We start from the raw sequence: 14,397 nt of genomic DNA on the forward strand, positions 1-14,397 counted from the left end.
TTTAAGAGTGTCATTGTGCAGATGAGAAACCAAGACTTAATCTTTGTAGTTCTTGTTTGTCAGTATGCACTTCATAGTGATGTGTGGGAAAACCCAGGGGAGATATTAAAAAAAAAAATTTTTTTTTTTTGCAAAAAATTATTTTGATCTCTAAGGAAGCCTGCGTGAGGCACTGCTTTCAGCAACATCAAAATGCAACGGCACATACCAGACTTTTTTATTCATGCTGCCAAAGGAATAATAGGATTACCCTGGTTTGTTTTGCTTTTTCACCCTGGCATTAAATGAGCTGAAATTTGATGTGGGAGTCTCTGTAAAATAAGGTCAGTTGAAAAAGAGTTCATTGTACTTTTATTTTTATTCTTCTTAGGTGTTCACAGAAAAGTTCAGGTTTATCCAGAGAACCATGGCAGAGGGTGGATTTGATCCTTGTGAATGCATTTGCTCACATGAACATGCAATGAGAAGACTGATTAATCTGGTAAGGATAATATGAGAATATTTATATTTGGAAGTGTGATTATATAGACGTTGCTTCAGCACTTGCACACTTGCAGTTACTGATGCTTTTGATTTTGCTTATTCAAGTTGCATGTGCAGCTAGAATCTCTATATCTGACTCTCTGATGAATATTTGAGTACTTAATAAAGATTATAGCTTTCTCTTGATTTCCCAGGGCTACATTTCTGCAGCACTGGCATTATTTCTATTGGAATGTTTCTCTGTAACTAGAAAAGTCTGCACAAAACCAAAAAAACTATCTTGCAAACTCTCTGAGTTTAGAGTAATACCACACATATGAAATTCTACCTGCTCATGTGGCAAGATAACAACGTCTTTATTTTTTGAACTGTGCTTTAAAAACTGAATTTGAGAAGCCAGTGATTGTGAGTACCGAATTCTGTTTCACGTAATTCCCTTTGTGAATGTTCATAAATTTGTTTCTATCCCATTTTCTTCCTTAGGATCTAGATTTCCTTTTAATTACTGAGTGCACCAGATAGATGCCTGTGCTCTCAGGGACCCTGGGTAGCTTTTTTTTTTTTTTTTTTTTTTTTTAGAATTACTCTGCTCAGAGTAATCAGAGTTCAGCACAGATGTCCATAACACAGCACTGCAGAACTTGTGCCACCATCTTTTCACTTTGTGCTTCTGGGCCCACATACCAAGAATGCTTTCTCAAAATCACATATAGACCATACTTACAGAATTGCTGGAAACAAACTAAGTAAAACCAGAACAGCACAACTGGCCTCTGTCAGTGGCAGGGCTCAGTCACTGGTTGCAAGAGAAGGCAAAATCGTTGTCTGCAAGGGCAAAAGGAAATGCCAAGCACTTGTCACACGTGACCATGGAAATCCTTGTGCTGTGCATCAAAGCTGATGTTGTCAAACAACTCAAATCTGTGTAGTGTCCTGCTGAACAAAAGCTTAACATGACACCAGAAAAACAGAGCATATCTGTATAGTGATTCCCTGTGCTTCATGGGCCTGATACTTTTTCCCTGTGGTAGATTTGAGGTATGGTGCAGCTTATGCTTGCCTGAGTCTTACAAGTCATGAGCGGTTGACTCGCTTTCTTATCTCATTACTCAGCAGGTGGTAGAATTGTTTAGGGGAGGTAGGTGCATGGAGTGAAAGGCAAGTGTGCCTATTTGCTAGTGTTGGCAGAATTATTCAGGACGGAAGGGTCTAGGTCAACCATCTGCTCAGAGCAGGGGTTGACAGTGAATTCAGGCTGGATCATTCAGGGCTTTTATTCTGAATGAGTCTTCAAAGCCTTCAAAGATAGCATTTGACAGCCTCTTGGGCAGCTTTCTCCAATGTTTTGCAGTCCTTTTGGTAAAGAATTCTTGTTCCAGCCACTGTTTTAGTTTAATGTCTCATACCCTCTGCTATACGCTACTGTGAAGAGCTTATTTCTGTCCTCTCAGTAACCTCTTTGTAGGTGCTGGAGGCTGCAGTTAGATGAATCCAAAACAGTCTCTTCTCTAGGCTGAATGAGCCCAGCTACCTCAGGCTCTGCTCGTAGAGCAGGTGCTCCAACCCCTGCTGGAGCCTCTGGTGAGCCTCTGCTGAATCCACTTCATTTTATAAACATGTCACATACAGGGGAGTCTAAGACTGGATTCAGGCTGAAAGTGCGGAGGAAAGATGAGTAGTTACATCATTCAGTCTACTTGCACACTTCTGAAAGATCAGTGCACTTGGCACAAAGTTGTGCTAGTAAGTATGATTCTTCTGTGGAGTCTTTGCTCCAGGGCCCAACCATACTAGCCCATACATCACAGCTAGGTGGCCCAATTTCAAATTTCAGCTTTCCCAGATACTCTCATGGCTTCTGATGCACTGAGGGCGCATCACTGAGGCCACAGGATGTTGCTTGGCAGGAGCTGACCCTGAGAACCTGTTTTTGCTAATTGTTTCTGTGAGAGTATAGCAAATACATCTTCTTTTGGATCATAATAACTCATTTGCTCTTTGTCTCACTTGGTGAACGATAGCTTTTAAATTCCCCTTTGCTCCCTACTGCCCTCGCGTGGTCACACGTGTTCTGTCCCGGGAATTATAAGAGCTAGGCACGAATCATGAGGTATGTGCTGTGTGCATCACTTGTGTTGACCCTGACTCCCCTGGACATATGATAAAATGGTGCAGAGGAAGCTCCAGGAAATTGGAAGGGAGAAAGGAGAATGTATGTTTGCTACTTTTTCCACTAAGACTTGTCAGTTGCAAATATGAAGCATGAAGTATGACTTTTGTCCCCACTTCTGCATTTCTCACCTTTTCCTTTTTTTGCTAGAAGGTGCCTATAGACAGTGGCACAAGTCAGCCAGTGTTCTTTTGGAGCAGCTGGAGGATTCTGGTTGTAGATGATTTGTCTGTGTTTTGTTCCTGGAATACCTCAAGCCATGTAAGGTGGCTGTAAGTGGATGATCTGGAGGCGCACTAATTCCTGTGTTGTGAATGCACACTGAGTAAATCATAGGTGTCACCCTCAGGGCAGGGGTAACCAATACCAGTCTAACAGTGTTCCTGTGTTGCTGCAAGAATTGAATTTATTGCTCAGTGTTCAGTTTCCAATAAGATCATATGAATCAACATTTGAAACTGTGAGGAGTTGTGGGAAATGCCAGATTTCATCTATCATAAAAGGCAAAACAGCTGCTACTGGGTGTAGAAGAGCGAATCACTATCTGGGGTAAGTCAGCAGAATCTAGAAAGGAAAAGTCTGATAACTTTGTCAGGGCCAGAATATCAAGTGACCTGCTTGTGATTTAGCATACTTGCTAAATCTCCAGTATTGTATCTGTAATTTTTATACTTCATTAAGAGTTTGCTTTCTGAGCTTTTTGTTTTGTCAGTTAATTGCACACAATGAGCAAGAATTGTACTATTTGTTTTAAAAGGAATCCTTGCTTATCATTTTTCAGTGCTGCTGAGCTCCACAAATCTCAGTGGAGTCTGGGTACCTTCTAGCTCTGAAAGTTGGTTCTTCAGGACCATCATTCCAAAACCTTTGGGATGCAAGAAAGCTAGACAATCTGCCTAGCGAGATGGTGGGGGGAATCCAGCCGTGCTTTATACCCAGAATGGCCCCATACTGCGAACTACTAAATTGTTAACTCTAGTTCATAGGTATAAAACACATGAGAGCACATTGGAGTGATGTTATTGTTTGGGAGCATTTGTCAGGACTCAACTGGTAGTTGTAATTATCTCAAGACCAAGCATTGTGAATTCAGAAGTTCAGAGTTAAGATCAAATATATCAGAAGAACAAAGTAGTTATCAGAGTCACTCAAGTATGGAAATGGACTTTTAGAATTCTTCAGTGCGGTAGTTACGTTATACAAAAACAACATGATTGATGTAAAGACTTTAATAACTCACATTTAAGCTAAAGTAAAGTAATTCTACAGATCAATTTATTTATAGCTGTATAGATCAGTGCTGATAAGAATTAAGGTTTATGCTGATGAAGAAGTCACAGTGTATTCACTTATGGGTATTAAATGTGGACTTAAAATATATATATTCAAATACACAGGATTTTCATTAGAGTTAACTGTATGGAAAATTTCAGTGATAGTGTTATGTTAAGGTCAATAGGGGGTCAAAAAGTCCGTTTACATTCTGAAGTTCTCCTTTTAACTCCCAAAAGCATGACTTCTAATTTCTAAGTTAACTGGTGCATTTACTTTGAAACTCTTACAAAATGTATTTGGTATTCCAAATACCATAATTTGTGGATGGATACATTATAATTGTGTATGGATAAAATATAGTTTAGATCTCTACCCTAAATCAGTTCATCTTGTCATTACAATTTATTACACTAATGCTTATTCGAAGAAAAAGCCTTATTGTCATTTAAAGTCTTCTTCCTCTCTGCTACTAGAAATACCACAGAAAGTTACAAAGAAACAAGCAGTTCATTTTAAAAAGCCTAACTATTACTCTAGCTGTGTGGCTTGATTATTTTTCTGTCCTTCAGTTTACTTGACCGAGTATGGTTCCGTTTTGTTTCCTTAACACATAATGCTGTGAAGGTTTTATGAACAGTACATTGTGTAGCCTTAATGCATATGACATTCACAAAGATTTTTCACTGCTCATTAGGCTGACTGGAAGATGCCATTCATACCCTCAGTTCTTATAACTTGCACACTGATGCATCAATGGCATTGAATTATCTTCTCTTAATTGTTCTGACATTTTTCCTGAAGAGGATTTTTCAGGGTTCTCTTTGGTATTTTGAACATAGTAAACTTCTGTAGCATGGCTCCTGTAAATAATAAGCAGATACTCTGATTTCCAAGTTTTCCTAGCAAACAGCAGAGATCTAAAGTCTCTGAGTGGGACTTCATAAATATCATCTCCAGTATGATTGGGAGTATTGGATGTTACATACCCATGGCACCATCTGTTGTGATTTGGAGTTGTTTAACAATTTGACTATTGTACATTGGGTTCACTGTTTGCTCTACGGATATAGCAGATAACTGGGAACGTCTATACAAGGAAATAGGCACAGAAGAAAAATACCGCCAGATTTTCCATCCTTTGCAGATACGTAAGAGTTGTTAAGAGACAATAACAGATCTGTTAGCTTGTGTGACTTTATCTCCTGTTCTGTCTCCTCCTTCTACAAAACTTATTTTGACATGAAGAGCCAAAGTTCAAGAGGGATGAACAACAGACATTAAAAATACTTTAATGAGGGGGGGGGCTCAGTTAGACAAGGGGCCGGTTGTTTGACAGAACCAAGTGAAGGATGTTCTTTGGTGTCAAGAGGAAATTATTTCTGTCTTAGTTGTGGCAGAGGATAGCAAACTTCTGGATAGTAATGATGTTATATTTAAATCCCTGTTTTCCCCTTTTTAACGTTTCTCCTGCAAAATGAAAATCTTTTCATCTGCACTGTGTTACTCCTCCAAACTTCCGTGTTCTCTGAGTAAGCATGGGTGATCCATAATTCCAAGGCCCACTTCAAGTCTGAAAACTAGACTGAAAGCATAGTGTATGTGTTTGGGATAATCATGCAAAGAGCATCTTCCATGAAGCTCAAGACCTGTGTATGACTACTTAGAGTTGCCAGAAATGTCAAAGTGAGCCAGTGGCACATAACTTTGTATGACATAAAGAGCCCTTTTTTTATCTTCTATTTTTTCTGTGATAAGGTATTATTTGATTTAGAATTCTCTCACATTAGTTTCTACAAAAATGAGCAATATGTTCTTTACCCAAAGCATTTTTAGTTTTGTAATACAGAAGGACCATTCTTATGAACTGCCAGCAGTTCTGCTGAGATATGATGGCCTTACAGACCTCTATGGGAATTACAGCTTTGTGCTATGTTCTTTTGTAGCTAATTGCAAAGTAATGGCCCATGTCTAGTTATGTTATTATATCAGAAGGCTTGAATGTCTCAAAAACTCTAGGGAATACAGAGCAATTTTTTTTTCCTTTTTTTTTTTTTTTTTAATCTGCTTCATATTTTGAGGTGCTGTTGGATTTCTGGATAACAAAAAGATGCAAATTTTCAAGGTATTTAACAAAAAAGAAAAAGTTCAAACACTCTTCTGTCATAATTCTCTTGGCCAGGTCATTTTAGAGTCTCCTGATTATAAGCTGGCATGGTCTGAAATAGTATCCAGCATAGGCATGAATCCTGACTGAGTGAGACTTTGTGCAAACAGCACAGAATAAACACAGATGATTAAAATAGAACTGCGTTGTGTGCTTCAAGTGATTGAAAAGCTCTCAAGATGCCAGCACAGATAAGCCTGACTTAAATAATCCTTTAGGCTTCCAGCAAGAATGAGGTACCCTACTGACGTGGCCTTCTATTGAAAGCAGAGCAAAACTATACTGAATGAATTTGTGATACTTTAAGGTGACCTTTTAAATGTGGAAGTTGGCCTGGAGACTTGTTACACATGTTCCATGGCATTTGCCTTCCAAATTCTTCTTGTAATAGCTGTTGCTACTGCTTCCAGTGTATAACTCTTAGCCAGGCAGCTGGAGAGCATGAAATTACATTTTACTCTCACTGTCCCCTTTTCTACCAGACCTGTGCCTTCGGTTCCTGGTTTCTTGTAGCCCAATGTGGTACAGAAAAGACCCTTCCCAAGAACTAAACATTAGGTTGCTCTTTAGGACAAAGAAGAAACTATCATCCTTCTGAGATGCAGGAGAGAGTCTTGATGCACCTCCTAAGGTACTGAGCCAAAAGAATTAAACGTAAGGATAGAGCGGCAGGACGCAAGCCTTCACCCAATTTAGTTGTCACTGGGTGCTCAAGGTGCTGGTACTGCACAAGTTATGGCCCCAAAAGTCATATGCTGCCAATAACTTTAAACTAAAAGCTAGTTCTAGATCAAGCAGTATAAATGAAGGCTATTTTTTCTAGACAGATGAATGTTTAAAAAAAAAAAAAAAAAAAAGCCATAAAGAAAGGTGTATACTTGGGTCCCATAAAGTCAACTTTTTCCTATATGGAGTTAGGTTGTAGGACTTCATTGAAAAGGTGCCTTGTATTTCCCATTCCTGAGTTTAGTAGCATGATAGTAGCTGCTGCTTTTTAACCTCTGTGTTTGTGTGCATATACATATATGTAGGTCACTTCAAAGGTAATGCATCCTATTTATTTCCATGGAAACTACAACAGATACAAAGAGCAAATTCTCAGCTGCAAAACGGTATTTTTCAGTGCAACCACCACCATGCATTTTCACCAGTGATAAGAGCCTGCATGCCACACTGAAAAATCTGCACCAGTGGAGGTGATCCACTCTTCCCACTGTTGAAACACCATCCACCACCTCACTGTGCTCACATCCACTGGTTGGTATCTGTAAGCATTCAGCAAGTGTCAATAAATATCAGTGGGTCCCATTTTCTCCACGTGGAGGAGTTTAGTGATGCATCTTTGTTTCATACACACTTCCATGTCAGATGCCATTTTGTCATAGTGCCCCTCTGCTGCCATCTGTCATATGGCAACTAAATATAATTGAATATTGGCAGGAGGGTTCAACTTCTACTGCTGTGCCACCAGTGTCCACCTCTGATGTGGTGGCTCAACATAATGAGGAGGCATTACTGAGGTCACCTCTCAGTCTCCTCCAAATGCTATATGTAAGAATAAATATGTTGGTGAATACATATATAACCAATAAATTGTAAATGTTATAATTAAATATATTATAAATATATCTATATATAAATATATTACACTTCAATACATGCATTATAAAAATATAATGTGTCAGTCACCCTCATGACTGTCTTAAAATAGAGCTTATGTGGTATGACAGTATTACAAGTAGTTTGGAAGATTATACATTGAAAATTCTGTCTTGATATTTCAGCACTAGTTCATTGATGGAAGCTGTGTTGTGAATGGCTGAACTGGGTTTGATAATCAGTGCTGTGTTATAGCCCTCTCATTTGAGGAACATTGTGCTTTATCTCTTAGCTCACAAATGGTTATAGTCAACACTCAGTACAAACTGGTAGAACTTCTTGTTCTAAGCTTCTGTCTTGAAGGCCTCTTACATGGGAGCATGCTTTTCATTTAAACTGGTCAAAAATATCTAACAGTGTATTCTGTGTTTGTATTTTAGATACGCATTTGTTAATGATGTCTTGGGAGATACATTGTTTGTGAATATTCTCAGTGTTTTCTGGAGTAACATCGTTCAGTTATTTCTATCTTACCATTTGCCGTCTGATATTTCATGTCATCAGAGGCTCAGTGATCTTCTTGCGGTGACCCTGACTTTCACACTACTTCATCTTTTCACGTGACTCTTTTTCTTCTAATTCATTCTGTTTCATGTTTGTCAAGGATGTCAGTCATGTCCCAGGCCCTCAAGGCCAGCAAAATTACAAAATGAGATGCCAATAGAAGTCATGCAGTTGGAAAAAAAATGAGGGAAGAGTGGAAAAGGTGAATCTATATGGCACCAAGGTGAATCAGCAATCCTGGAGAAATAAGAAAACAAGAAGGAACAAGCTCTTGCCTAGATCAGGGTTCGTATGCATTCATACTTACTGTTGCATCTTCATCCATGAAATGTTATGTCTTTTAGCATGAAAGTCAGTGCAGTGTTCTCCCTCTGACATGACTGATTGGCGGCTCTGGGTCTCAAGAGTTGGTTCGTAAGCTAGGAATGCTGCTTTGAAAGGTACCGTCCATTCTTTCCTAAGTGTTGTTGAGAGGAAGACAATAATTTGTCACCTCACAGGACCAAACTTGATATTTTTGTACCAGATTATTACTGTCCCAGTATGAGCGTGTATTTATTTTATCTTAATTCTACACTTACTCATAAAAATGTGGGAGTTGGGAAGGTGGTGTTCACTGTTTTCCCTCTCATATCTCTAAAAGAAGCTAATGCAATTTAGAAGACAATTTAATTCCGTCAAAATGCCCTTCTTTCCACCTTATTTTTCTCTTATTTCTGCTGGCCAGCTTGTAGGAGAATAATGCACGTAGGTGTCAATTTTATGCATCTTTAAATCTGAACTCTGGATAATACTTCAATTCAATTTACAGTCTGGCCCACATTCAGGACTGGCCTATCATACCAGAGCAATTTGTTTATCACGTTATTTACTAACTTTGGATGTGGCTGCCAACAGAGTGTAAACAGTGATTTCATTACCCAGAAGCATCAGATCCCAATCCAGAATATGTCACAGGGTTGTCATCTTCTGGCATAGTTGGGGAGAAAAGGCAGAGCTTACAACTGCTCTGAATTGCAAAAAGGGTATTTTCACAGGGGATGATATTTTGCCCTTATTATCACACAAAATTTTCTGTCAACAATCTTTATGGTTCCATTTTAAACTTTTATTCATGGGATAAATGACCACATCGTTGGTTATTTGTCCTTAACTTCTTACTTATCTGTCCTTTTCCTTGCCACCAGCATCCATTCCTGTTCTCTTATCTTGGTAGCCAGTTTATCTGCTTAATTCACACGTTTCTCTGGGCTTCCTTCAACTGCAATCTTTGGTATGAGAATCTTTTCCTGGCCTGGCTCATAAACTCGCTAATTTTTCCATCATGTCTTTTCTGAGAACTTCATTTCTGCTTTGGGCAGTTTCAAAGGCTTCTCTAAAAGGCAGTAGTTTTAATAAACAATTTATTTTCAGCTCATCTGCCACTGACAGTAGACATCATTGATTATTGCCTCGTGTTCCTGCTACTAGTCCTGTTCCTCTTGTTTCCTTACCTATTCATCACACTGCTTTAGAGTTGGGAAGTGCTTTTGGACAGAAATTACGCCACTGTTTCTTCTGGAAAGAGACAGACTTGTGAGCTGTGTCATCATCACTGTCTTCCTGATATTTCTCAGCCTTATGCTTTGTCTTTATCTTTTTTTTTTTTAACCCTAGTAATATTCTTAACCCTTAAAAAGCTGAAGTTTTCCTCAAGCATTTGCTGTCAATTTTAATGAGAAGCACAGTTTTTCTGAGCAGAGATTGCAGGAGCAGTCCCAGGATTTGTGGCACCCTGTGGCAGCAAGTTCTGGAAAGTCATCTGTAGAGTTTCAGAAAAGTCCTCTGAAGAGGAAGCGAGGGGGCTGACACAAGAAGAAGTTACTGTGAAGGTGGGCAGCTGTCTCAGTCCTCCACAGTAGCTGCCTGTGCTGAGTGGGAAATGCAAAGCAGCAGAACTTCTTTCATGGGAAGACTGAAACGATCCCAGTGGCTGAGCTCACTGTAATGGATAAACAAGTTCTGTGTTGAGCTAGACGAAGCTGGTTCACTGGCCTCACTACTTTGCTTGTGATGTTGTGGAGCAGCTAGCATGCAGGACAAGTTCACGCCCTGACCACACAGCAGCGTGTTTGTCTGCTCATCCATTAGGTTTGCATGGGAAAAAAGTTAGAAACTTTGCTCATTGCAGCAGCTTTGCAAAAAAATTTGCAGAGCTGATAGCGGGGTCCCTTTACTGTGTCTGTTTGTGCTTTGGCCGCCACTAGAGACTGTGGAAGGTGGTGGCTGCCATTGCTAAAACCTCTGGTAACTGCTCTTTTTTCAATTATCTGACAACTGAGCTGTCTCACATTCAAGTTTTTTTTCCAGCAGCTGCTACGTCCCTTAAGGGTGGTACAGTAGTCAGGAAAGAGAGCTAATCATCACTAGGCAAAGGAACAGTCTTGTTTCAGCAAAAGGTATTACCTTTTCCAGCAATTCACCTTACATAAGCTTTTCTTGCATGTGCCGGAATCTTTTCTTGTCTTTTGGCTAATTTATTGACTGTTAAATATCAAATTTGTACTGGGTCACGGAGTTGCAACCTATTTCAACTGAGAGAGTTGAGAAAAACCTGTTTTTACTGCTGCTCATTTTCAGTCATCTGCCATGTTTCATCCCAGGAGAGCAGCACACAGCTTGTCATTGAGACAAATTTGCTAGCTGGTATACAGAGCCCTCCTACAGCTGGTGCTTGTAGGATAGGGAAGTTTTATGTGTATAGTCGGGAAAGAAGTGAGCATGAGGAGATAGTTAATAGGTTTTTGTCTTTTCATCTTTGGCTTCTCAGTCTTTCTGACTCAGTGGGCAGTGATCTTGTGCTGTCAGACACATCTTCTCTGGCACAAGTGGTTTTTGTAAGAAATTTTTTAATTAACTGGAATAGTTAATTTTCTAAGACATATTTTTATTGCTGCATATGAACACAGAGAGGCTATGCAGTGTAATTTTTCAGCTGGGATCATTAAATCTGCACTATTGTATAGCTATGTATTGTTTTCAATTCAGAAGAATTTTACATGGATTATTAATAAAAACTGTAAAAATCCAGTTTTCTCCTTTTTCTTTCTGTAACTGCTTCACATAATAAATTGAGGTTCCTAAACCTACCTTGTATAGTCAATTTTTCAATCACCGTGAAAGAAATGCAAAGTTTGTTATCTCTGTCCTTTGGAAAACAAAGTCCTATTGTCAGAGTATGGGTGACTGCACTTTGTAATAGTTCCTCTCTACATTGTTCCTCCATACGTAAGTAAACTTTTTTCTTTATTGGCAGGCTATTATCTATTTTGTTTTTCAGCAGAGATCTGTAGAGCAAGTCCTAATGGCATTTCTCACTTACTGAAATATTTCTGTCATTGGTGTTTCCAGTAGTACTTATCTTTCTAGAGTTTTGGAGCCTGTTCTGACTTTTGAGAAGTCCCCAGTTTTTGCCAATGAGATAAAACTCCGTATCTTATAGACAGCAAGCAAAATCCTAATGTCAGACATCATTCTCTGGGCCCACAAAATCTCAGGGCTTTAATACTTCTTGTGTCTTGAGCCAGGTGGCCTGCTGTGTCAGCAGGCATTTTCAAGCAGAACGTGGGCTTTTGATGCAGAAATGGCAATACGAAGTGTACATATCACTTGAGATGGCTTTTATAGATACATTACTGACGTGGTTTTACAAAGTTGTGTTCAGACAGGTGTAACCTATGGAAATGGAGGTAGATAACATAGTGCTGGAGTACCCCAGGGCACTGTTGTCAGGTTGGGCAAACAAGATAGCACTGTCCCTAGCCATCCTGGGGAAAGGGCAGGGACAGGTGGATGCTCTATGCTGGCTGACCTGCGCTACGTTTCTGGTCATATACTTATTACCTGTCTTAATTCTGAGCATAATTCTGTTTTGATGAATACCTGCAAACTGCAGGCATTTTACAAATCAGGGATTGTAATTAAGCCCCTTGCAGTGTTAATCCCTTATAAGAATAGAAGGTGATTATGTTGTTGGTGTTTTTAAAATATGGTCAGAGTAATATCCAGTCTTCTCAGTTCAGGAATCTCTCAGCATCAGATATTCCAGATTGGTACTATCTGCTAATGTAAAACTTCTATTTTGAGAAAGAGGTCCAAAGGTTGAAAATAAACTAAGTTTTCATTGTTACATAAACAGGCCAGGCAGCATGCATGCTTTGATACCATTTTTTTTCTGGTAAGGTAAGTATCATAGAATCATAGAATGATTTGGGTTGGAAGAGACCTTTAAGGTCATCTAGGTCATAAGGTCATCTCCCACTAGAGCAGGTTTCTCAGAACCCCATCCAGCTTCCACAGGGCATCCTGGGAGGGATGGGTATCCACAACCTCTCTAGGCACCTTGTTCCAGAGTTTCACCACTCTCACAGTAGAATTTCTTTCTAATATGTAGACCAGATCTGAATGCAGTACTCCAGGTGGGGTCTCACGAGAACAGAGTAGAGGGGCAGAATCACTTCCCTCGACCTGCTGGTCACACTTCACTTGGTGCAGCCCAGGATATGGTCGGCCTTCTGGGATGCAAGCGCCCATTGCCAGCTTATGTTGAGTCTTTCATCAACCAACAAAGTAGAAGTGTTTTGCTTTAATTTCCCCTGCTGCTGCTTTTAACTATAGAAAGTACTGTAAGGTGGTACCCAACATTCCCTGTACTTCCTAAGGAACTTTTTGGTAGTCTCAGTAAATTTACCAACAGATATTTATAGATTAATCAGAGAAAGAATGTTATGAGTCTCTAATGATATATTTTCAATTCTTTCTCAAATGTCTAGTTATTGAAGTTCATTGTAATTAAAGGAGCTTAAAGTTTCATGAGTGTCTTCCTCCTGCGGTTGCTCAACTGTTTCTTTGGTGTACTTCTTCTAATATTGTGACTACATACAGCTGATAAGCATATCAGTGATGCCAGTACAAATGGAAATTGGATTTGTAGAAATTATTCACCTATTTCTTTCATGTGGAACATCTATCTTGTATTTGTGTATTTACACTGATGATAAACAGATTACCCTGCTGTGACAAGATGTACTGGGATTTGTGACATTACTGTGACATAAAACATGTCAAAAAGGAGATCACAGTTCTAACCAAAGCATCACAGCCGTTCTGTTTTTTTAGAACTGTTATTATTAACCAGTGTAGCTTACCTAAGTAAGGAATAGAGTCTATTTCCATAATGCAGCAGATTAAATCCCATCCATTTAACCTTACCTGATAAAGAATGTAATATTTATGTGTCTTTAGCAATTCTGTCATCAATAAAATAGTTGTACTGATAGGCAGTTATCCAATGTTGACTTTTCTTACAGTTAGCAAGCTTACCTAGTAACAGTTTTATAATTTTTACCCATAAACAAGTAGGTAAAGCAAGATATCAATTAAAATCTATTATTAAAATATCTTAGGTGGAGTTACAGTAATTGATAAATTCAAACATGAAACTTTAATTCTACATCTGTCTATTTAACCATTATCACAGTCTGATCATTTGTTTTTAGGTCAGTCATGTGATTTAAAGTTCCAGTAATAAGCAAATAGGGTTTGGAAACTACCTCAGTACCTGGGATCCTTTGCATACCATAAGCTGTGTGATGCAGTGAAAGTTACAATTTCTCTTATCTTGAATTTGTGCTCTGGTTTTACACTGAATCTCGATTTTGGTACAAGCTGACCAAGTCTCATTGCTAACTGTCATGCCTTTCTTTTTCTCTGTTCTAGCTGAGACAATCACAGTCGTACTGCACAGACACAGAATGCCTTCAGGAATGTGAGTAACTGTTAAGTTCAGGAGCACGGAAGTAAAATAAACGGCTGTAATTAAACGTTATAAGAACATATTAAATGAAATCAAATACTGTGGTACTGAAACCATTATGTGAGGGAGGTAATTCCTGAGAATTTGTGACTCACATTTAACATTTGTACATGAGATGCATCATATGGAAGAGGATGCTGAGCAAGTGGGAGATGTCAGTACACCAGCACCACAGATGATCAAGCCCCAAGTATTATGTATCTTACCAGTAACTTCCAAGTAAGATTATTTAAAATTCTTTCAAACCAGAGAATTTGGAGAACTTTATTTTTCCTCCTTACTGTCATG

At 39.0% G+C, this 14,397-nt stretch overlaps 2 protein-coding genes across 2 annotated transcripts in view; both read left to right on the forward strand.

The window, feature by feature from the left end:
* Positions 1–14,397, forward strand: part of RPL9 (ribosomal protein L9) — a 93,515-nt gene that overhangs the window by 29,176 nt on the left and 49,942 nt on the right. The window lies entirely within an intron of this gene.
* Positions 1–14,397, forward strand: part of SMIM14 (small integral membrane protein 14) — a 39,212-nt gene that overhangs the window by 15,340 nt on the left and 9,475 nt on the right. Inside the window, exons 2-3 of the mRNA XM_048942456.1 lie at positions 371–481; positions 14,013–14,061. Of these exons, the coding sequence (XP_048798413.1) occupies positions 407–481; positions 14,013–14,061 (124 nt within the window). The 5' untranslated portion in view covers positions 371–406. The remainder of the gene's footprint in view (positions 1–370; positions 482–14,012; positions 14,062–14,397) is intronic.

This window comes from Lagopus muta, chromosome 4, assembly GCF_023343835.1.
Source record: "Lagopus muta isolate bLagMut1 chromosome 4, bLagMut1 primary, whole genome shotgun sequence".
Classification (NCBI taxonomy): domain Eukaryota; kingdom Metazoa; phylum Chordata; class Aves; order Galliformes; family Phasianidae; genus Lagopus; species Lagopus muta.